The 21,489-nt window shown below is 50.5% G+C and overlaps 1 protein-coding gene and 1 long non-coding RNA gene across 3 annotated transcripts in view; one reads left to right on the top strand and one right to left on the bottom strand.

Annotated features, from left to right (window-relative positions):
* The window catches only part of LOC142251170 (uncharacterized), a 179,207-nt gene that overhangs the window by 10,058 nt on the left and 147,660 nt on the right, over positions 1-21,489 (bottom strand). The gene's annotated exons all lie outside the window — the stretch shown is intronic.
* LRCH2 (leucine rich repeats and calponin homology domain containing 2) overlaps positions 1-21,489 on the top strand; it is a 191,016-nt gene that overhangs the window by 38,406 nt on the left and 131,121 nt on the right. For both annotated transcript variants that reach the window (XM_075323711.1, XM_075323710.1), the window contains exons 2-4: positions 9,326-9,470; positions 12,842-12,968; positions 13,064-13,169. In XM_075323711.1, the coding sequence (XP_075179826.1) occupies positions 9,326-9,470; positions 12,842-12,968; positions 13,064-13,169 (378 nt within the window). The remainder of the gene's footprint in view (positions 1-9,325; positions 9,471-12,841; positions 12,969-13,063; positions 13,170-21,489) is intronic.

Below are 21,489 nucleotides of genomic sequence, written 5' to 3'. Positions count from 1 at the left end.
CTTCAATTTTTTTTTTTTTTTTGCATGTTTGGGCAGAAATCATGCTCTGCAATTTTTAATTTTTTTTTTTTTTGGCAATTTGTAAATGCATAAATGAATTCCACATGGCACATTTATGCAGAGACTTGAAGATTACATAGAGGAAATCAGAGACTTAAAATTTGATTAAAGGGTTAATTTTGTGTCTAGTCTAATCCTGCTATATGGACGTTCATAGATGGTGGACTGCCCTAAGCGATGCTATTGATTATCCTTTGCAGTCCCATAAACTTTAAATGGAAGAGCAATGCACATGTGTAATAGCCACATAAGAGGGGCATGAGACCCCTATTCTCTAAATTGGTGACACCTTCAGCAGTCCGAAACATTACCACCCTCCTGTGGATGCGGCATAAGTGACAACCATTGCTATCTTATTTACCATTTTAAAACTTTTATTCCTCCAAAAAACCCCCCCTAAAAAACAATCCCACCTCTGCCACAATAACATGGGTCCTGGGATTGGTCGATGATACTGGTGGTCACACGTATAGACTACTACTGTGGCCAGAGTGAGACTTGCTCCTAATAATCGCTGCTCTGGTTTTCAGGGGGGTCCCTAAAGGGTTGTGACCAAATCCCAGTGACTAGAAGGACCTTCCTGGATAGTGGGTGTGACCAGCATGGTTGGTGGGTGTGGTGGTGATTCCTCCCGTCCACTACAATCATGCAAAAGGAGGCTGCACCTCCACATCTGGGTGTCTTACCCCAAAACCACCCACTTCTATTATAAGCAACTCAATGACCACGTGCAGTTTCTTCCTGGTATCAGCTATGTTGGTGGTGGCCCCGCCCCTTCTGGTCACATGGGCATGACATCAACAGGGTTCCCTTAGCCCACTGGGATTTAGCTTCTACTCTCCCTAAGGGCCATATGGACAGCTATTTTCTGGGACAGCCCCTTTAATTATGCTTCACTTATAGAGCACCATTTACTCTCCAGCTCTTTACAGACATCATCACTGTCCCCATTGGGGCTCACAATCTATATTCCCTATCTGTATGTCTTCGGAGTGTGGGAGGAAACCAGAGAACACGGAGGAAACCCACGCAAACACGGGGAGAACATACAAACTCCTTGTAGATGTTGTCCTTGGTGGGATTTCAATCAGGACCCCAGCGCTGCAAGACAAAAATGCTAACCACTGAGCCACCGTGCCTTCATCTGATTAATTCGTTTTAACCTCCTCCTATCAACAACGGTGTAAGTGAAAGCTATCAAAGCCCTGGTCCATAAGTAATATTAGGAAATTCCAATTTTCATGTCCGGTCATCTCCGCCCTCCTGAGCGTTGTAAGTCCAGCCAAAGGGGAAGAACTCCTGAATCGGTGCATCTTTTTCGCTCTATTGGGAGACCCAGACAATTGGGTGTATAGGCTATGCCTCCGGAGGCCGCACAAAGTACTACACTTAAAAGTGTTAGGCCCCTCCCCTTCTGCCAATACACCCCCCGTGCTCCCACGGGCTGCTCAGTTTTTTGCTTTGTGCGAAGGAGGTCAGACACGCACAGCACAGCTCCACAGATTAGTCAGCAGCAGCTGCTGACTAGGTCGGATGGAAGAAAAGTGGGCCCATATAGGGCCCCCAGCATGCCCCCTTCTCACCCCACTTTTGTCGGCGGTGTTGTTAAGGTTGAGGTATCCATTGCGGGTACGGCGGCTGGAGCCCACATGCTGTTTTTCCTTCCCCATCCCCCTTAGGGCTCTGGGTGAAGTGGGATCTTATCGGTCTCCAGGCACTGAGACCGGGCTTCATCCACAACTCCTGTGGAGCCTGATGGATAGGAGCCGATACCGTTCAGGGACATGGCCCTGCATCTTAAAGGTACTCTGTATCCCTATGGGGACCGCGCACGGCATCACCTCAGCTTTGCTGGGTGTGCTAGTGCACCGGGGACCGCGGCGCTGACCGGGTCTATATGTGCCATTACACACTCAGCGTCGCTGAGTGTGTTTATATGTAAGGGCTACCGCACTGACCGCCGTTGCCACGGGACACTGCGGCGCGGCTGGGACTTGTAGTTCGCCGGGGACTTTCACGCGACCGCGCTTTTACGGCGGCCGCGTTTATTACTACAGTCCCCGGCTTCATTGCGGCCTAGTTTCCCTTTTTTTCTCCCGCCCTCAGCCCTGACAGGCAGGGGAAGGGCGGGACGCTGCACGGAGCGAGCAGCAATGAGGGCTGGAGTATGATTTACATGCTCCACTCCCCTCACTGTACACAGTATGAGCGCCCGTTTCGCGCTCTTTCTAGGCCACGCCCACAGCTTCCTCAGCTCGTCAGGACGCCGCAGCCATTCCTGTCAGCTCCACCGACGCTGCAGAGAGGGACATATTCATGGGAGACCCAGACACGGTCTCTGGTGGCCTCACAACCGCTTAGGCGGCTGGTAAACGGCACATGTGGTGCTAGCCCCATGGTGCTGTATTGTATGGGTACATTATTTGTGTACTGTATATAATTTACACTGTATGAGCACAGTTCTTTCTGGCTATATACCCTATTGTGTTACTCAGGGAAAACTATAGCATGGCGCCCATAAAAGGCAGGGGTGCCAAAACACAGGCTTATTATGTTGCCTGCGCCGCATGTAAGACTACAGGCAGGTTCCACTGACCCTCATTGTGTACAGTGTTCGACCCCTGTGACACTTCCTCAGCCGGATCCTCTGCTAAGAGGGGCCCAGGGGGAGCCACCTGTTGACACTGTCCAGGTGACGGGGACTGAGTTTGCAGCCTTTAAGGATCAACTCTCTGAGACTATGGCTAAGATACTAGAAGCCTTGCAGTCCAGACCGGTATCTCAGCAAAGGGACTCTGTTGAATCATTGTTCCCTGACCCCCCTCAGTTGGACCAACAATGTCCTCACGGGGTATCTCATACATCCCAGACGGAGGGTTCGGACTTAGAACCTAGCCCCAGATCGTCTAAGCGAGCCCGCTTAGAATTTCCCTCGACATCATATTGTTTAGGGTCTCAGCGGGGGGATTCTCTGGTTGATGATGCGGAAACAGCTGATCAGGATTCTGATCCTGGGAGCGCTCTCAATCTTAATTCTCCAGACGGGGACGCCATAGTGAATGATCTTATTGCATCCATTCATCAGTTGCTGGATATTCTTCCCTCAGCCCCTCCGGCGGAGGAGTCTGATTCTCAGCAGGAGAAATTTCGCTTCAGGTTCCCCAAGCGTACACAGAGTATGTTTCTAGACCACTCTGATTTCAGAGAGGCAATCCAGAATCACCATGCTTGTCCGGATAAGCGTTTCTCTAAGCGCCTTAAGGATACACGTTATCCTTTTCCCCCGGAAGTGGTTAAAGGTTGGATTCAATGTCCCAAAGTGGATCCTCAAATCTCCAGACTGGCGGCTAGATCCATAATTGCAGTGGAAGATGGGGCCTCGCTTAAAGATGCCACTGACAGGCAGATGGAGCTCTGGATGAAATCCATCTATGAAGCTATCGGAGCTTCTTTTGCCCCAGCATTCGCAGCCGTATGGGCGCTACAAGCTATATCAGCAGGTCAAGCGAAAATTGAAGCGGCTGCGCCACAAGTGGCTTCCATTACCTCCCAGACCTCGGCAATTGCGTCTTACGCTATGAATGCTGTCCTGGACTCTGTGAGCCGTACGGCAGTTGCGACCGCCAATTCGGTAGTAGTCCGCAGGGCCTTGTGGCTACGGGAGTGGAAGGCAGATTCCGCTTCCAAAAAAGCGTTTAACCGGTTTGCCAATTTCTGGCGACAGGCTCTTTGGCGAGCGCCTGGATGAAATCATCAAACAATCCAAGGAAAAGGATACATCCTTACCCCAGCCCAAGCAGAACCTCTCCCAACAGAGGAGAGGGCAGTCGAGGTTTCGGTCCTTTCGGGGCGCGGGCAGGTCCCAATTCTCCTCGTCCAAAAGGTCTCAGAAAGAACAAAGGAACTCTGATGCATGGCGGTCTAAGTCACGTCCTAAAAAGGCCATTGGGAGCACCGCTAACAAAGCGGCTGCCTCATGACTTCTACCTCCTCTAGTAGCATCCTCGGTCGGTGGCAGGCTCTCCCGCTTTTGCGACACCTGGCTGCCACAAATAAAAGACCGCTGGGTGAGAGACATTCTGTCTCACGGTTACAAGATAGAGTTCATCTCTCGTCCCCCGACTCGATTCTTCAGGTCTTCTCCGCCTCCCGAGAGAGCCGAGGCTCTTCTGCAGGCGCTGGGCACTCTGAAGGCAGAAGGAGTGGTGGTCCCTGTTCCTCTTCATCAACAGGGCCACGGTTTTTACTCCAACTTGTTTGTGGTCCCAAAGAAGGACGGGTCTTTCCGTCCTGTCCTAGACCTGAAACTTCTCAACAAACACGTAAAGACCAGGCGGTTCCGGATGGAATCCCTTCGCTCCGTCATCGCCTCAATGTCCCAAGGAGATTTCCTTGCATCGATCGATATCAAAGATGCTTATCTCCACGTTCCGATTGCCCCAGAGCACCAGCGCTTCTTGCGCTTCGCCATAGGAAACGAACACCTGCAGTTCGTGGCACTGCCATTCGGCCTGGCAACAGCCCCACGGGTTTTCACCAAGGTTATGGCTACTGTAGTAGCGGTCCTCCATTCTCAGGGTCACTCGGTGATCCCGTACTTGGACGATCTGTTGATCAAGGCACCCTCTCTAGAGGCATGCCAACACAGCCTCGACGCTACCCTGGAGACTCTCCAGAGTTTCGGGTGGATCATCAATTTTCCAAAGTCAAATCTGACACCGGCCCAATCGCTCACATACCTTGGCATGGAGTTTCATACCCTCTCAGCGATAGTGAAGCTTCCGCTGATCAAGCAGCGGTCACTACAGACAGGGGTACAATCTCTCCTTCAAGGCCAGTCACACCCCTTGAGGCGCCTCATGCACTTCCTGGGGAAGATGGTGGCAGCAATGGAAGCAGTCCCTTTCGCGCAGTTTCACCTGCGTTCTCTTCAATGGGACATCCTACGCAAATGGGACAGGAAGCCGACGTCCCTCGACAGGACCGTCTCCCTCTCTCAGGCGACCAAAGCTTCCCTTCGGCGACAAGCCTTCCAGGAAGTCCGGCGGATTTTGATGTGGGTGGAAGCCACGGCCTCCACCATATCCGCAGTTCACATCCCAGGCGTGGAAAACTGGGAAGCAGATTATCTCAGTCGCCAGGGCATGGACGCAGGGGAATGGTCCCTTCACCCGGACGTGTTTCAGGAGATCTGTTGCCGCTGGGGGGTGCCGGACGTCGACCTCATGGCGTCCCGGCACAACAACAAGGTACCAACGTTCATGGCACGGTCTCAAGATCCTAGAGCTCTGGCGGCAGACGCCTTAGTTCAGGATCGGTCGCAGTTTCAGCTCCCTTATGTGTTTCCTCCGCTGGCACTGTTGCCCAGAGTGTTACGCAAGATCAGGGCCGACTGCCGCCGCGCCATCCTCGTCGCTCCAGACTGGCCGAGGAGGTCGTGGTACCCGGATCTGTGGCATCTCACGGTCGGCCAACCGTGGGCACTACCAGACCGACCAGACTTGCTGTCTCAAGGGCCGTTTTTCCATCTGAATTCTGCGGCCCTCAACCTGACTGTGTGGCCATTGAGTCCTGGATCCTAGCGTCTTCAGGATTATCTCAAGAGGTCATTGCCACTATGAGACAGGCTAGGAAACCAACGTCAGCCAAGATTTATCACAGGACGTGGAAAATTTTCCTGTCATGGTGCTCTGCTCAGGGTTTTTCTCCCTGGCCATTTACATTACCTACTTTTCTGTCCTTCCTTCAATCTGGACGGGAAAAGGGTTTGTCGCTCGGTTCCCTTAAGGGACAAGTTTCAGCGCTCTCTGTGTTTTTCCAGAAGCGCCTAGCTAGACTTCCACAGGTACGCACGTTCCTGCAGGGAGTTTGTCACATCGTTCCACCTTACAAGCGGCCGTTAGAACCCTGGGATCTAAACAGGGTGCTGATGGTTCTTCAGAAACCACCATTCGAGCCAATGAGAGATATTTCTCTCTCACGCCTTTCGCAGAAAGTGGTTTTTCTAGTAGCAGTCACTTCACTTCGGAGAGTGTCTGAGCTAGCAGCGTTGTCGTGCAAAGCCCCTTTTCTGGTTTTTCACCAGGACAAGGTGGTTCTACGTCCGGTTCCGGAGTTTCTCCCTAAGGTGGTATCCCCCTTTCATCTCAATCAGGATATTTCCTTACCCTCTATTTATCCTCATCCAGTTCACCAATGTGAAAAGGATTTGCACTTGTTAGATCTGGTGAGAGCACTCAGACTCTACATTTCTCGTACGGCGCCCCTGCGCCGCTCGGATGCACTCTTTGTCCTTGTCGCTGGCCAGCGTAAAGGGTCACAGGCTTCCAAATCAACCCTGGCTCGGTGGATCAAGGAGCCAATTATCGAAGCTTACCGTTCGGCTGGGCTTCCGGTTCCCTCAGGGCTGAAGGCCCATTCTACCAGAGCCGTGGGAGCGTCCTGGGCTTTGAGGCACCAGGCTGCGGCTCAACAGGTGTGTCAGGCGGCTACCTGGTCGAGCCTGCACACTTTCACGAAGCACTATCAGGTGCATACCTATGCTGCGGCGGATGCCAGCCTAGGTGGACGAGTCCTTCAGGCGGCGGTTGCCCACCTGTAGGAAAGGGCCGTTTTACGGCTCTCTTACGAGGTATTATTTTACCCACCCAGGGACTGCTTTTGGACGTCCCAATTGTCTGGGTCTCCCAATAGAGCGACAAAGAAGAAGGGAATTTTGTTTACTTACCGTAAATTCCTTTTCTTCTAGCTCTAATTGGGAGACACAGCACCCGCCCCTGTTTTTTTGTGTACACATGTTGTTCATGTTGAATGGTTTCAGTTCTCCGAGTTTCCTTCGGATTGAAGTTAAACCAGTTTATAATTATTTTTTCCTCCTTCTTGCTTTTGCACCAAAACTGAGCAGCCCGTGGGAGCACGGGGGGTGTATAGGCAGAAGGGGAGGGGCCTAACACTTTTAAGTGTAGTACTTTGTGCGGCCTCCGGAGGCATAGCCTATACACCCAATTGTCTGGGTCTCCCAATTAGAGCTAGAAGAAAAGGAATTTACGGTAAGTAAACAAAATTCCCTTCTTTCATGTCCGGTCATCTCCGCCCTCCTGAGCGTTGTAAGTCCAGCCAAAGGGGAAGAACTCCTGAATCGGTGCATTCAGGATCTACCTAGTAAGCCTAAAGCTGAAGCTTGTACTGAGCAGCTTGAGATCTCAGCGGCTGCAGGGAGGAGGGGCACTGAGGAGCAGTTAATTAGGCTAGGTAGGCAGAAATTTATTAAAGGGCCACTTAAGGGAAACCCCCACCCCCTCACTCGCTCTTGCTGGAGTGGTGCATGAAATCGAAGTTCCCTGTCTCATCATGCACTTGCTCTCCGCCATCGTAATTTGTGTTCAGCATTGCTCTGGTCAATCTGATGTGACTTGTGACCGGCCGGCAGCTGCGGTGTGTCATGGAGGTGCCGGGGGTCACAAGTCTATGAGAGCCTCGTTCCGGCCCTCAGACTTGTATTGATGCTTCAAATGTTGGAAAAAGTAGTGCACTAGTATGGCATTCAGTACATTTGCTAAGTTTTGGGGGGAGAAGCCACATGACAGGTTGTGTCCTGAATTTCAACATTCCTTGACTAAAGAATATGCATAATATCCAGTTCAGCCCATTGCCCAAAAAAGTGATTATCTGGAGTACGGCAGGGACCAATCTAAGCTTGAAAAAAAAAAAAATCTGGTTTTTGGGATAAAATCCTGGATTACTGACCCATAACTTTTTTTTTTTTTTTTTTTTTTTTTTTTGGTTTAGTAGGGAATCTTGTCGTCTTTCCTCCTTGCATGTATAATCTTCCATTTATCACTTGCCACCTCTTGTTTTATATGGAGCGTTAACCTCACGAGCCGTCACTACAAGTTCACAAGTTTAGCCGCACGAGGCGATATTAATGTTTTCCCGTAGTTGCGGGTTTCACGTATAGTTGTGCGTATTCTCATCAGCTCCTTGCATGAGGGACTTCTGTAAATAATGGCGCCGACACATCCGTCATGATGGATTATGCCTGCGTGTGCTGACAGCCCCTAAAATAAACATTTATCGTAGCTGTGTCCTGCAGATGATCGAGCGATAAATCAGAACTGATCAACACGTCCACAGCGGAGAAATCAAGATCAACCAACACAGATTATAGCAATGTGACGTCTCTGTACAGCGGATTGTACTGTTGGATTTGAGTCGGGAATGTTGGATTTTCTAGGATTGTAGCGTTTAGTCACTTATTTTAGGTTTTATGTAAAATCTGATGTCTCTCTTCTTTCCATTACCTATTGTACTTGACGTAATCAGTTTATTGTACAGTGAACATACTGGGGGTGTGTGTGTGTGTGTGTGTGAGTAATATATAAAAAATATGGAAGTATGAGTTTATATATAAAATATGGAAGTGTGTGTGTGTGTGTGTGTATATATATTAATAACATATATAATAATAATACTATATATAATAAAAAAATGTATATGTGTGTGTGTGTGTGTGTGTGTGTGTATGTATGTATGTATGTATGTATGTATGTGTGTGTGTATAATACATTTTTTTATTATATAGTATTATGTTATTAATATATACATACACACACACACATATATATATATATATATATATATATATATATATATATATATATATATATATATATATATATATATATATATATATATATATATATATATATATATATATATATATATATATATATATAATAATCTAGCTAGCTGTAGTACCCGGGCGTTGCCCGGGATAGTAACTATGTCTATCTGTCTCAATCTCTGTATCTGTGTGTGTGTGTGTGTGTGTCTCTCTCTGTCTTTTCCCGGGCTGTCTCTTTCCCCGTTTCACCGCCAACATCTTTTTACCTCACACATAAGCTTCCTATACTAACAGTTTATTTTGTTCCTATAGCAACCACTGACAGTTGCTATTTATAGCCTGCAGCTCCAACCTCCATTTAGTTTAATGGCTGCAGGATTTTTGTAGAGTAACTGGAGAGCACGGGGTTAAATTTTCCCTCCCAAACATAGTCTATGACGTTCCCTGAGTCACATGGGGCGTCTGTGCAAAATTTCGTGATTGTACATGCGACGGTGCAGATTCCTTTAGTGGACACACACACACACACACACACACATATACATACACACACACACAGAGCTTTATATATTAGATTTAATATATTAATAATTTAATATGGGTGTTTCTTAATAAAAACAAAAATACCATTTTCTGTTTCAGACTTATCCAAAAACCGCTTTGCAGAGATCCCCCTGGACGTCTGCTTGTTTGCACCGCTGGAAACCTTAAATTTATATCACAATTGCATAAAGTGCATTCCAGAGACCATCAAAAATCTCCAGATGTTAACCTACTTAAATATCAGGTATTCGGGCACTCGTCTGTAATATTATTCTAACATCCTAATAATAAAGTTTTGCCCATCATCAATATTAAAGGGAACCTATCGCCAGATTTTTCCCTATTAAACTAAAAGTCTCCCCTTCTGCAGCTCCTGGGCTGCTTTCTATGAAGGTGCACCTTGGCCCTGACTCCCCTTCCAGACCCCAAAAATAACTTTTTAAAACTTGGCCGTTAGGTATGCTAATTACATGTGTGGGCCAGATGGGCGGGCTCATTTTCTTCTCCTGTCCCCCCTCCTGCCACTGATTTCCGTCCTCCTTTCTTGATTGATGTAATGACACCTCCGTCATCCTCCTTGTTGCATATTTAAATCTCGCGCCTGTGCAGTTAGGTCGGCTCACGCAGGTGCAGTTTGCTCTGCCATAGCGTGAGCAGAGCAGAAAACAGCTGCCCTCTCTCGCGCCGGTGAGCTAAATGCGCAGGCACGAGATTATGATCAGCGCTGTGCATGACCTCACCAGCATCATGCTCATACCCGCCCATATCGTACCTACGCATTTAGCTCACCGGGGTGAGTTAGGGCAGCTATGTTTTCTGCTCTGCCCGCGATATGGTAGAACGAACTGCGCCTGCGCGAGCCGACCTAACTGCACAGGCGCGAGATTTGAAAATGCAGCGAGGATGATGATGGCGGCGTCATCACTTCAATCAAGCGGCAGGAGGGGGGACAGGAGCAGAAAATGAGCCCGCCCATCTGGCCAACACAGGTAATTAGCATACCTAACGGCCAGGTTTTATAAAGTTATTTTTGGGGTCTGGAAGGGGAGTCAGGGCCAAGGTGCACCTTCATAGAATGCAGCCCAGGAGCTGCAGAAGGGGATTCTTTTAGTTTAATAGGGAAAAATCTGGTGACAGGTTCCCTTTTAAAGGAAACCTGACGGCTAATGCATACAGCCCGAACTACATGTATCAGACGTAGCTGTAGGAGTTCAGCCGGGTATGTTTGACTCTGAAACGCTACTTGGTTTCAGGCAGAAACGTGCTTGAAAAGCCGCCGGAGAATTTGAGCCACATGGGAGACTACTCAGAGAGGAGGGTACTTGGTGGCTTCTCACTGCCCGCTACTCTGGAGTGACAGGTCTCTCCCTGCAAGTGTGTATGAGCCTTTTCATTCTGTGATATCGGGCAGGGAGACTCTGCCGGAGACCCTACTGTCCAACTAGTCTTCCGTGTTGCTTGGTCACTGGCGGCTTTTAAAGAGGTTGTCCACTACTAGGACAACCCCTTCTGATTCAACCCCTTCTTCCCCCACCATTTAAAAAAACAAAACAAAAACCCTGCACTCTCCTCCCATTCTGGCACTGTTTGTAATCGCAGTTCTGGGCTTACGTGAAATTGTGACATCACACGAGCTCCATGTCCAATCACTTCCGACTTCTCTCCCCACATCTTTGGACCAAATGAGTAATCAACAGGAAGTGGGTGGCAGCCGCAGCATCACTTCCTGTTGATCAACTCATTTGGTCGGAAGGTGGGGAAAGAGAAGCCGGCAGTGATTGGACGTTGGGCTCGTGTGATGTCATGTGAGCCTAGAACCGCGCTGGAACAGCACCAGAACGGGAGGTGAGTACAGGGTCTTTTAACTGGGGGAAAACGAGTAGAGTCTGGAGTTGTCCTAGTAGTGACCCTTAAGGTTATGTGAGCACTAGAAAATTGAATTTTCATAAGAAAATTCTGGACCCTCTGAAAGATTACTACACCTATGGTAAAAAAAACTGCAGCAAAGCGCACCCGAAAACCGCATGCGGTTTTACCGTGGTATTGCCTAAGTTTTTCCGTGGGTTGTTCCCTGCGGTTTTTGACCATTTATCTATGGCAAAAACCGCAGATACCTGCTGAGAACGATTTTTCACATTTCTGTGCTCGTTGATCGTCGCTCCTAGGTGTCACACGCTGCGATGTCGCTGCCGGTGCGTCACTGATGACTTGACCCCGACGATATATCCTTAGCGATGTTGCAGCGTGTAAAGCACCCATTAGGATGATACCATGTTCTCGTAAGCAATTGGAGCCTCAGTGATTAGTAGTTATGGGACAACATTGCTAAATATTTTGATTATTAAGATATTGTGAGCTTCTATAGAATATTCAAGTAATATTTAACCCTTAACAACCTGTGCTGTACATCTTCATTAAATGTTGCTGCGGGCTGTATGGAGCATGCTCAGGAACTGAGCCTGCTCTGTACCAAGCAGTCACCAGCTGTGTTGCACAATAAACATCTGCCTGTAACAGCAGCGATCAGAGCTTGCTTTGGGCACTGCTGTTGTCCGTTTTTAGATGCTTCTGTCAATCACTGCTAAATGTCTGTTTGCCGCTGCAATCACAATGACTCGATGGGATACCTGGGGCCGACTGAAGGCTCCTGTAGCCATCTTTGGTCTTCTGTGAAGCTCAGCCACAGGTTGTGCTTCATTGGAGACCTGCGGTTGCACTATACTGTATATTACTGTGTTATTGCAGTAGTAACATAATAAAGTCTTTCATGTAGTATTGCAATTTGTAGTATAAGCAAGTAAACAATCGAAGGTTCATGTCCACCAGGGGGACTAAATAAAGTAAAAAATATTGTACAAAATCTAAAAAAAAAAATTGTTCTCACCCCCACCTTCCTCCCCTCCCAGCCTTTTGTGAATGCAAGAGTATAGAAATAAGAAGAGAAAAATATTTTCAATTGTTTCAGTCTGATCTGTCAAAATAAAATTTCACTCCAGTTGGAAACTTTATTTAATTATTATTTTTTTTTTTTTTGTACCATTTTTAAAATTCAAAACTACAACTATTTTAAGAAGAAATATATAAAAAAAAAAAAAAATAAAAGACCAGGTCCTTGAAAAGCAAAATTTTCTCACTTCTCACACTATGATCTATGTACATCCCCCTCTTTCTTGCTATTATTTCCATCACTGAGGGAAGGAAGGTTAGAGCTGACATCTATTAGATATGTTGTAAAATAGAAAATAAAAAAAAAAAAAAAAAAAAAATCGGGACAGCCAGCTATGTACATGAGTTGCACAGACTATACAACATTAAAATGCTTGGTCATTTTTAATGAAAACTATATCAAAAAGTTTTTACTAATTTTGCATTTAGAAAAAAAAAAAAGGGGACAGATTATAGCGTTTCACTTCTTAAAAATAATGTTCGGGTTCAGCTGAAACACAAATAGACGTTCTGATAACTTGTCATAATTACCTTTTGGAAAGTTACTTTCTTTACTCCTTTGAGTTATTGCTAGTGTGTAATGGACACATAGCACTGTCTAGCAACCACGTATTATTTGATTTCTTTTTAGAATTTACAACCTAACCTTTTTATTTTCTCTTTTTTTAGTCGAAATCTTTTATCAACGTTGCCAAAATATCTCTTTGACTTGCCGCTGAAAGTTTTAGTTGTCAGTAATAATAAACTAGTTTCCATTCCTGAAGAGGTTGGAAAATTAAAAGACTTAATGGAACTGGTATGTAAACTTCTTTGTTTCATTTTTTTTTTTTTTTTTTTTTTTTTTGGCAAATTTTAGAATTTTTTTTAATGTTTTTAACCCATTTATTATAGGATGTCAGCTGCAATGAAATACAGATTCTTCCATCACAAGTAGGAAAGCTCCATTCACTTAGGGAGCTAAATCTGAGAAGGAATAATCTCCAAGTCCTGCCAAATGGTAATGTTCAATTTTATCTAGAATTTTTTTTTTTTTTTTGTTTCCTCTATATTTCATCTCTTTTTACATTGCTCTTCAGAATCTTGGATTTATTTAAAGGGGTTCTTTATGAAATGTAATAAAATGGCCCCCATTATGTAGTTTAAACAGCAGCCCACCCTTGTTGGGTGTCAGAACGGGCTGCACTTAAAGGGAACCTGTCATCAGAAATTTTGCACTAAACCTAAAAGATTCCCCCTCTGCAGCTCCTGGACTGCGTTCTAGCAATGTTCCTGTTGTTCTTGTGCCCCCCTTTTTGACCAAAATAAAGACTTTATAAAGTGATACCTTTTTTGTATTCAAATCTTGGTAATCGTACATGGCGGCGGGCTCTCTGGTGTCTGTTAGTCTGCCTCCTGTCACTTTAGGCCGTTCCCCTTTTGCGCAATTTCAAAGAGGTGACGTGAGGTAAGCTGGCCAGCGCTTGCGCAGAACGGTGGAGGCGGCGGTGAAAGCGCGAGCACGAGATTATGGGCGGGTACTTGCTGATGAAAATCACAGCGCCGCCCATAATCTCGCGCCTGCGCACACGTCACCAGCGGTCACACTGTGCACATTGCACAGTCCCGCGAGAGTGGCACGGCGCATGCGCAAGACCTCGGGCGCACTGGGCAGTGTCCTGAGGTATGAAATTGCGCGATAGGGGGACTGCCTAAAGCGGCAGGAGGCAGAATAACTGACACCAGACAGCCCGCCCCCGTGTACCATTATCAAGATTTGAATACAAAAAGGTGCCACTTTATAAAGTCTTTTTCTCTATCGTTTCATTGGGGGACACAGGACCATGGGTTATGCTGCTGTCACTAGGAGGCTGACACTAAGTAAACATAAAAAAGTTAGCTCCTCCCTAGCAGTATACACCCCGAGCCGGAGGCGGGCTCAGATCAGTTTTAGCTTAGTGTCGTAGGAGGCTGATGTGGGCCGTCTCGGCCCCCCTCAGCCATGTATGTTTTTGCGCTTTTTTCTTTTATTTCGGCGCCGCTCATCACTCTCATACCTGTCGTCTTTTTCTCTGCAGGTATTCGCTTCACTCATCCTCCGCAGCCCTGTGGGTACCACTCCCCAGGGTCGCAGGGGCTTGAGACTTCGGGCCCTCTCCCCCGTCCGTCCCCGTGGTACCACTCCCGGGGGTGCGTGTGTGGGCAGGTTGTTTTGTGGGCACCCCTGATTCGCCCTGCGGTATCACCCCAAAGGGCGTACAGGGAAGTACAGCAGGGATGGAACCTCCGCAGCGCGTGTGTAATAGATGGGGCCCTGTCACGCTGCCTTCTCCTGATAGGGGGCTGATCTACCCCCATCATGATGTCCACTACCCTGCCTGAGCACGCTCTCCCCCGGAGCCTTCCTGGACGAGCAGCGCTGTACACAGGCAGGGCCAGAGAGCCCTGCCTGCACCGCATCCATCGCTGGGCCGGCGCCGCCGATTGCAGGTAAGACCGACCTTTCCTGCACTTTCCCCCGGCCCTCTCCATAAATTTAGTGCCCGGTCTCGGCCTAGTCGCTCCTGCGCCCTAGCCACGCCCCCGCTGCAGCGCTATTGGCCGCCGGTCGTCTCCTTCTGTATCCTCCCACTGCTCTGCCTCCTGGCTGATGGTGAGGGCTGTGAATCCTCCGGGTTTTCGCGCCGGAATCCTGCTCCTCCTCCAGCGTCCCCTCGCCATTTTAGCCTGCCTCTGGTCCCCTGAGGCTGCAGCGCGCCGGCATTCTGACTCTTCTGGCCAGCAGCACACAGGACCTGGGTAAGCTCTGCTCCTAAGGAGTAGCCCTCACTAGGTAGCATTCTCTGAGTTTAGGGACGAGTTAACCCTCTCCTGTCTCCTTCCTAGCAGCCACCAGGGAGAGTACCTGTTTTCACCATGCCTAAGGCTAAGCCCACCCAATCCAAGCAGGCCCCCTTTGCACTATTTTTTGCATGCTCCTCCTGCAAGTCCAAGTTTTCCCAGGGTCAGGACGCCCCACTATGCTCCGTCTGTTCTACAGACGCGCAGCCTCCGCAAGACTCCGCGGCCGACGCTTCTGATACCGCAGACGCCACAGCGCCATATGCTGCAGGGCCCTGCGTCCCGCCCCCCCCCGACTGGCTAGCGTCCCTGTCCCAGTCCGTAGATTCCCTCTCTGAGGCTTCTCGGACCATCGCCCAAGCTCTGCGCCTGCTGCCGTCGCTCGCCCAGATTCCCGCAGACCCGGCGCAATCGCCTCCGGAGCAGGTGAGCCCCGTTGCAGGGTCCTCCTCTGCTGCTCAAAAACGGACCCGCCAGGTCTCGTCCTCAGACTCTTCCCAGGCTTCACCTTCATCCCCAGGTCCAGACCGTCAGTCCTCCAAGGAGGCTTCTGACTGCTCCGATGATGATTCCGATGCGGCACCCCTGCAGGACTCGGAGCAGGCGGCTGATATTCGGCGCATGGTGAATAGCCTGATAGAGGCAGTGAACCAGACCTTGAAGGTACAGGTGGACCCCGTCTCCTCCCAGAGCACCCAGGTCTCGTTTAAGCGGGTGAAGCGGGCCCAGAACACATTCAGCGGACATCCAGAATTCGCTGAGTTACTGCGCAGCCACAGGCAACAGCCGGACAGGGTATTTACCAGCGGTAAGTCCATCGATTTGCATTATCCCTTTCCTGAGGGTCTTCGAAAGGATTGGGCAGGCTCCCCTGTGGTCGACCCCCCCCCCCCAATCTCCCTCCTGTCTTCTCACACAGTCCTTCCACTCACTAACGGTACGTCTCTTAAGGACCCTACGGACCGTACTATTGACAGGTTGGCCCGTTCCGCCTTCGAGGCAGCGGGCACATCCCTCTCTTCGGCCTTTGCCTCGGTTTGGGTTGCGAAGGCCCTGATGTCCTGGGCGGACACGCTACGCTGCGGTCTCCGCGCCATTCCTGCCAATCCGGACCTGGTTCCATCGCCTCGCAGATTTCTCTCGCGGGTGAGTACTTGCTCAATGCAGCCCTGGCGTCTGCAAGTTGCGCGACCCAGGCCGCCAGCAACAATGTGGCCATCCGTCGAGCCCTTTGGCTCCGGTCCTGGAACGCGGATGCGGCCTCTAAGAAGTCACTAACTTCCCTGCCCTTCCTAGGGGAGCGTCTCTTCGGAGATAGGCTGGACCAGTTGATCTCCGATGCAACGGGAGGAAAGAGTACATCTCTCCCCCAATTGCGCCCCAAGCGCTTCCAGAATCGGCGTCCCACCGCTCGTTTCCGGCCCTTTCGCAGCTTCAACTCCAATCCCCAGCCACGGAAAAGCCGCTCTCCTCCGAGAGACAGGAAGACCCCGTCATTCAAGACCAATCCCGCCTGGCGTTCACGCCCCCGCCAATCCACGAGATCCTCTTCTGGTTACCGCCGACGTTCCTCCAAGTGACTCGCGGTCGGCGCGCAACAGCGCCAGACTTGTGGGAGGGCGTCTGTCTCGTTTTCAGCATGTGTGGATCCCCCTGACCGCCGATGCCTGGGTCAGAGAGATCATCACATCAGGCTACAAAATAGAATTCGAAGCAAAGCCACCGAGACGTTTTTTCCTATCTCGCCCTCCCGAGTCTCCCGCGCGGGCTCGCGCGTTCTTTCACTCCATAGACTCCCTCCTCCGAGCCGGAGTCGTGGTACCAGTCCCTCCCGCAGAGCGTTTCAAGGGGTTCTATTCCAACCTTTTCGTGGTCCCCAAAAAGGACGGCTCTGTCCGTCCCGTCCTCGACCTAAAGCTTCTAAACAGGTCGGTGAGGCCTCGGCCGTTTCGCATGGAGTCACTCCGGTCCGTCATCGCGTCCATGGAGGTAGGCGAATTCCTGGCATCGCTGGATATTCAAGACGCCTATCTTCACGTCCCGATAGCCACCTCTCACCAACAGTTCCTCCGCTTTGCGATAGCGGAAGATAACTTCCAGTTCACGGCTCTTCCCTTCTGCCTCGCATCCGCACCCAGGGTCTTTACGAAGATCATGGCTGCTGCCATGTCCGTCCTGCATTCCAGGGGTGTCATGGTCATCCCGTACTTGGACGATATGTTGATAAAGGGCTCTTCCTTCAAGGACTGTCGTCTTGGGGTTCAGGTCACGATCAACACCCTTTCTTTAACGTTCCTTTATGGGAGACCCAGACCATGGGTGTATAGCTAGCGACCTCCGGAGGACACACAAAGCACTACACTCAAACGTGTAGCTCCTCCCTCCGGGCTATATACACCCCCTGGATGACAATCTACCCAGTTCAACGCTTTGTGTTCCAGGAGGATCACACACACTTTTATTTCCTCATATTTTTTTCAATTTTATTTTAATGTTTTAAAGATTTGGAAGAAAAGCGGGTCCAGTCTGGACTCCCGGCATGTCCCTTCACGCTCCACTCTGCGGGGTGCTGTTAAGGTTGATTTTAATAAGGCTGGAGCCTTCACATGCCGAGCTCCTTCGCATCCTCTGTCGAGGCTCTGTTTGAAGTGGGAGCCTCCACGGTCCTCTCTGCTTGCAGGAGGCCGGCTCCATCCACAGCCCTGTCTGGTCCCTGCTGGAAGGAGCGTTAACCCCCATTCAGGGACATGGCCCTGCGTCTCAAAGCTAAGTATTGAGACGTTTTTTCAGGGGTCCCGGGTACTTTTATTATGGGGGCAGTATGTGCTTTAGCGTTACTGTTAATTTCGGCCGGTTCTGGGAATTTCCCATGAGAACCGCGCCGACGGTGCCTGCTCGTCGGCCGCACTTTAAAATCTAGGCCCCGGCTTCAGTTTGGGCCTAGTTTCGTTTTTGGCTTCTTCTCTATGTTTTGCATACAGCGACGCCCACCGCCCGGCCAGCAGAGGGGAGGGCACTCCTCTCTAAGGAGATGTCCCCTCCCCTGTCTACCCCTCTGTATCTCTGTGCCCTCTGTTTTTCCCGCTCCTGGGCTTATACACGCCCCCCCTCCTTCTCCCGGTGCCATTTTCTCAGCGTTTTTATCACTGAGAAGCGCTGGATGCTACTGCTGCATACTTTTTGGAAGCTGCACTTTACAGGGGAGCGGTGAAATCCAGAGGACACAGAGAACAGGGCTGGTAAGCCACAACCTATGGTTGTGGATTTTTATACACTCAGGCTTTCTACAGGAGTGTGTTTTGGCTGCAGAGCTTCCTCCACAGCAGCATGTCTGTCACTAGGAGCAAGGCTGCAAACATGTATGCTATATGCACTGCTTGCAAGCTAATTCTGCCAGAGCCTAGCACGTACCCACATTGTGATAACTGTGCTAATATGGTTGTGTCTCAGCCTGGAGCCTCCGCAGGAGTCCCTCCGGCTGCTTCGGTCCCGGTGGCTGAACCCCCGGCTTGGGTAGCATCCTTTACACAGGCTCTTTCCAAGTCGTTTGCCGATTCCATGGGGCAGCTGTCTCAGACGCTGCTGTCTATGCATCAGCCTCCCTCTCAGCCCCCCTCTCAGGGTGTCTCTGCTGCTCAGAGCTCTGCAGAGCCCTCAGAGCATGTCCTCGGACCCAGTCCCCCCAAACGGAGACGCACGGACCCTCCTCCTTCCTCGTCCCACGGCTCTGATTCACAAGCCGAAGTGCAGGGCGAGGATGATTCATTTACTGTGGGCTCAGACTCTGCCTCTATGTACCCCATTGACTTGTCTGAGGGCGATGCGGACGTTAGTGACTTGATTGCGTCCATTAACTCCGTACTGAACCTTAACCCAAAGGAGTCAGAGGATCAACCCTCTCTGGTAGAGGTACACCAGTTTACCTCTCCTAAGAAGCCTACGAGTATGTTTTTTAACCACTCCAGCTTTCAGACCACTGTTAACAAGCCAAGGGCCTGTCCTGACAAACGTTTTCCGAAACGTAGTTCAGATGACCGTTTCCCGTTTCCACCGGAGGTGGTTAAGGACTGGGCCCAGTCCCCAAAGGTAGACCCTCCAGTGTCCAGAATCTCAGCCCGCACAGTAGTTGCGGTGGCCGACGGCACTTCTCTTAAGGATCCCACTGACCGCCAGGTTGACCTTCTGGCCAAGTCTGTATTTGAGGCGGCAGGAGCCTCCTTCTCTCCGTCTTTTGCGGCGGTGTGGGCTCTTAAGGCTATCTCTGCCTCTCTGGCGGAGATTCATTCCCTCTCCAGAGACTCTATTCCTGAGATGGATGCTTTAACCGCCCGAGCTTCAGCTTTTGCATCCTACGCCATGTCTGCCGTCCTGGAAGCTTCTCACCGCACGGCAGTGGCCTCCGCTAATTCCCTCGCGATCCGCAGGATCTTGTGGCTTCGAGAGTGGAAAGCGGACGCTTCCTCTAAGAAGTACCTTGCGAGTCTCCCTTTTACTGGGTCACGGCTGTTTGGGGAACAGCTGGATGACATAATTAAGGAGGCTACTGGCGGGAAGAGTACTTCCTTGCCACAAGCTAAACCCAAGAAACCTACCCAGGGCAGGAACCAATCGAGGTTTCGTTCCTTTCGTTCCTCTAACTGGTCATCCTCTAAGCCCACGGTCTCGTCCACTACCGCCAAGGATCGTAAATCCAACTGGCGCGCAAAGCCGCGTCCTCAAAAGACCGGAGGAGCCGCTGCCACCAAGGCAGCCTCCTCGTGACTATCTGGCCGCGCCAGCAACGTCCTTGGTCGGGGGCAGGCTCTCCCACTTTGGCGACGTGTGGTTGCAACACGTCTCCGATCAGTGGGTGCGGGACATCATCACCCACGGCTACAGGATACCCTTCTCTTCCAGCCCGCCAAACAGATTTTTTCTGTCCACCCCTCCCTGCTCCAAGGCCGCCGCCTTCGCTCAGGCCGTGGCATCCCTGCAGACCAACGGGGTAATTGTTCCGGTCCCCGCCCGGGAACGGTTCAGAGGTTTCTACTCAAACCTCTTTCTAGTTCCCAAAAAGGACGGTTCCTCCCGGCCCATCCTGGATCTCAAGCTTCTCAACAAGCATGTTCAGGTGCGGCACTTTCGCATGGAATCTCTAAGATCGGTCATTGCCTCAATGACCCAGGGAGATTTTCTCGCATCCATCGACATCAGAGATGCCTATCTGCATGTGCCTATTGCAGTTTCACACCAGCGTTGGCTACGCTTTGCGATCGGAGAGGAACATTTCCAGTTCGTGGCTCTTCCCTTTGGCTTAGCCACGGCCCCCCGAGTGTTCACCAAGGTCATGGCAGCAGTGGTTGCTGTCCTGCACCTCCAGGGATTGGCAGTGATTCCTTACCTGGACGACCTTCTAGTCAAGGCCTCTTCCAGTGTAGACTGCCAACGGAGTGTCTCTCTCACTGTCGCCACGCTAATTCAGTTCGGGTGGCTTGTCAACCTTCCCAAGTCGACTCTGACCCCGACCCAGGTACTCTTGTACCTAGGGATGCAATTCGAGACTCTGCCGGCACTTGTCAAGTTGCCCTTAGTCAAACAGCAGTCCCTTCGTCTGGCGGTGCGCTCTCTGTTGAGGCACCGCCGTCATTCCCTCAGACGCCTCATGCAGGTGCTGGGTCAGATGGTGGCGTCCATGGAAGCGGTTCCCTTTGCCCAGTTCCATCTGCGTCCCTTGCAGCTGGACATTCTCCGCTGTTGGGACAAGCGGATCTCTTCTTTGGACAGGCTAGTGGCTCTGTCATCACAGGCCAGGAACTCCCTTCAGTGGTGGCTTCAGCCCCTCTCCCTGTCACAGGGGCGGTCCTTCCTGACTCCGTCCTGGGTGATTCTCACCACGGATGCCAGTCTCTCCGGTTGGGGAGCGGTGTTTCTCCATCACCGAGCACAGGGCACTTGGACTCCGTCCGAATCAGCCCTCCCGATCAATGTGCTGGAGATCAGAGCTGTGTTTCTAGCTCTTCTAGACTTTCACCACCTACTGGCGGGCAAGCACATTCGGGTTCAGTCGGACAACGCGACAGCGGTTGCCTACATCAATCACCAGGGCGGAACTCACAGCCGTCTGGCGATGTTGGAGGTTCAACGAATCCTCCAGTGGACGGAGGACTCAAAGTCCACCATATCCGCAGTCCACATCCCAGGCGTGGAAAACTGGGAGGCCGATTATCTCAGCCGTCAAACCGTGGACGGCGGCGAGTGGGCCCTGCATCCGTCAGTGTTCAGATCAATCTGCCGCAAGTGGGGCACTCCGGAAGTAGATCTAATGGCTTCCCGGCACAACCACAAGGTTCCGGTTTACGTGGCTCGCTCCCACGATCCTCAAGCCTTCGCAGCAGACGCACTGGTTCAGGATTGGTCTCAGTTCAGTCTGGCCTATGTGTTTCCCCCTCTAGCGCTCTTGCCCAGGGTTCTGCGCAAGATCCGAATGGAGGGCCGTCGAGTCATACTCATTGCTCCGGACT

The sequence above is a fragment of the Anomaloglossus baeobatrachus genome, chromosome 9 (assembly GCF_048569485.1).
Source record: "Anomaloglossus baeobatrachus isolate aAnoBae1 chromosome 9, aAnoBae1.hap1, whole genome shotgun sequence".
In the NCBI taxonomy this organism is placed as follows: Eukaryota; Metazoa; Chordata; class Amphibia; order Anura; family Aromobatidae; genus Anomaloglossus; species Anomaloglossus baeobatrachus.
Note: the sequence above shows the minus strand (reverse complement) of the source record. Positions and strands in the feature narration are given on the sequence as shown.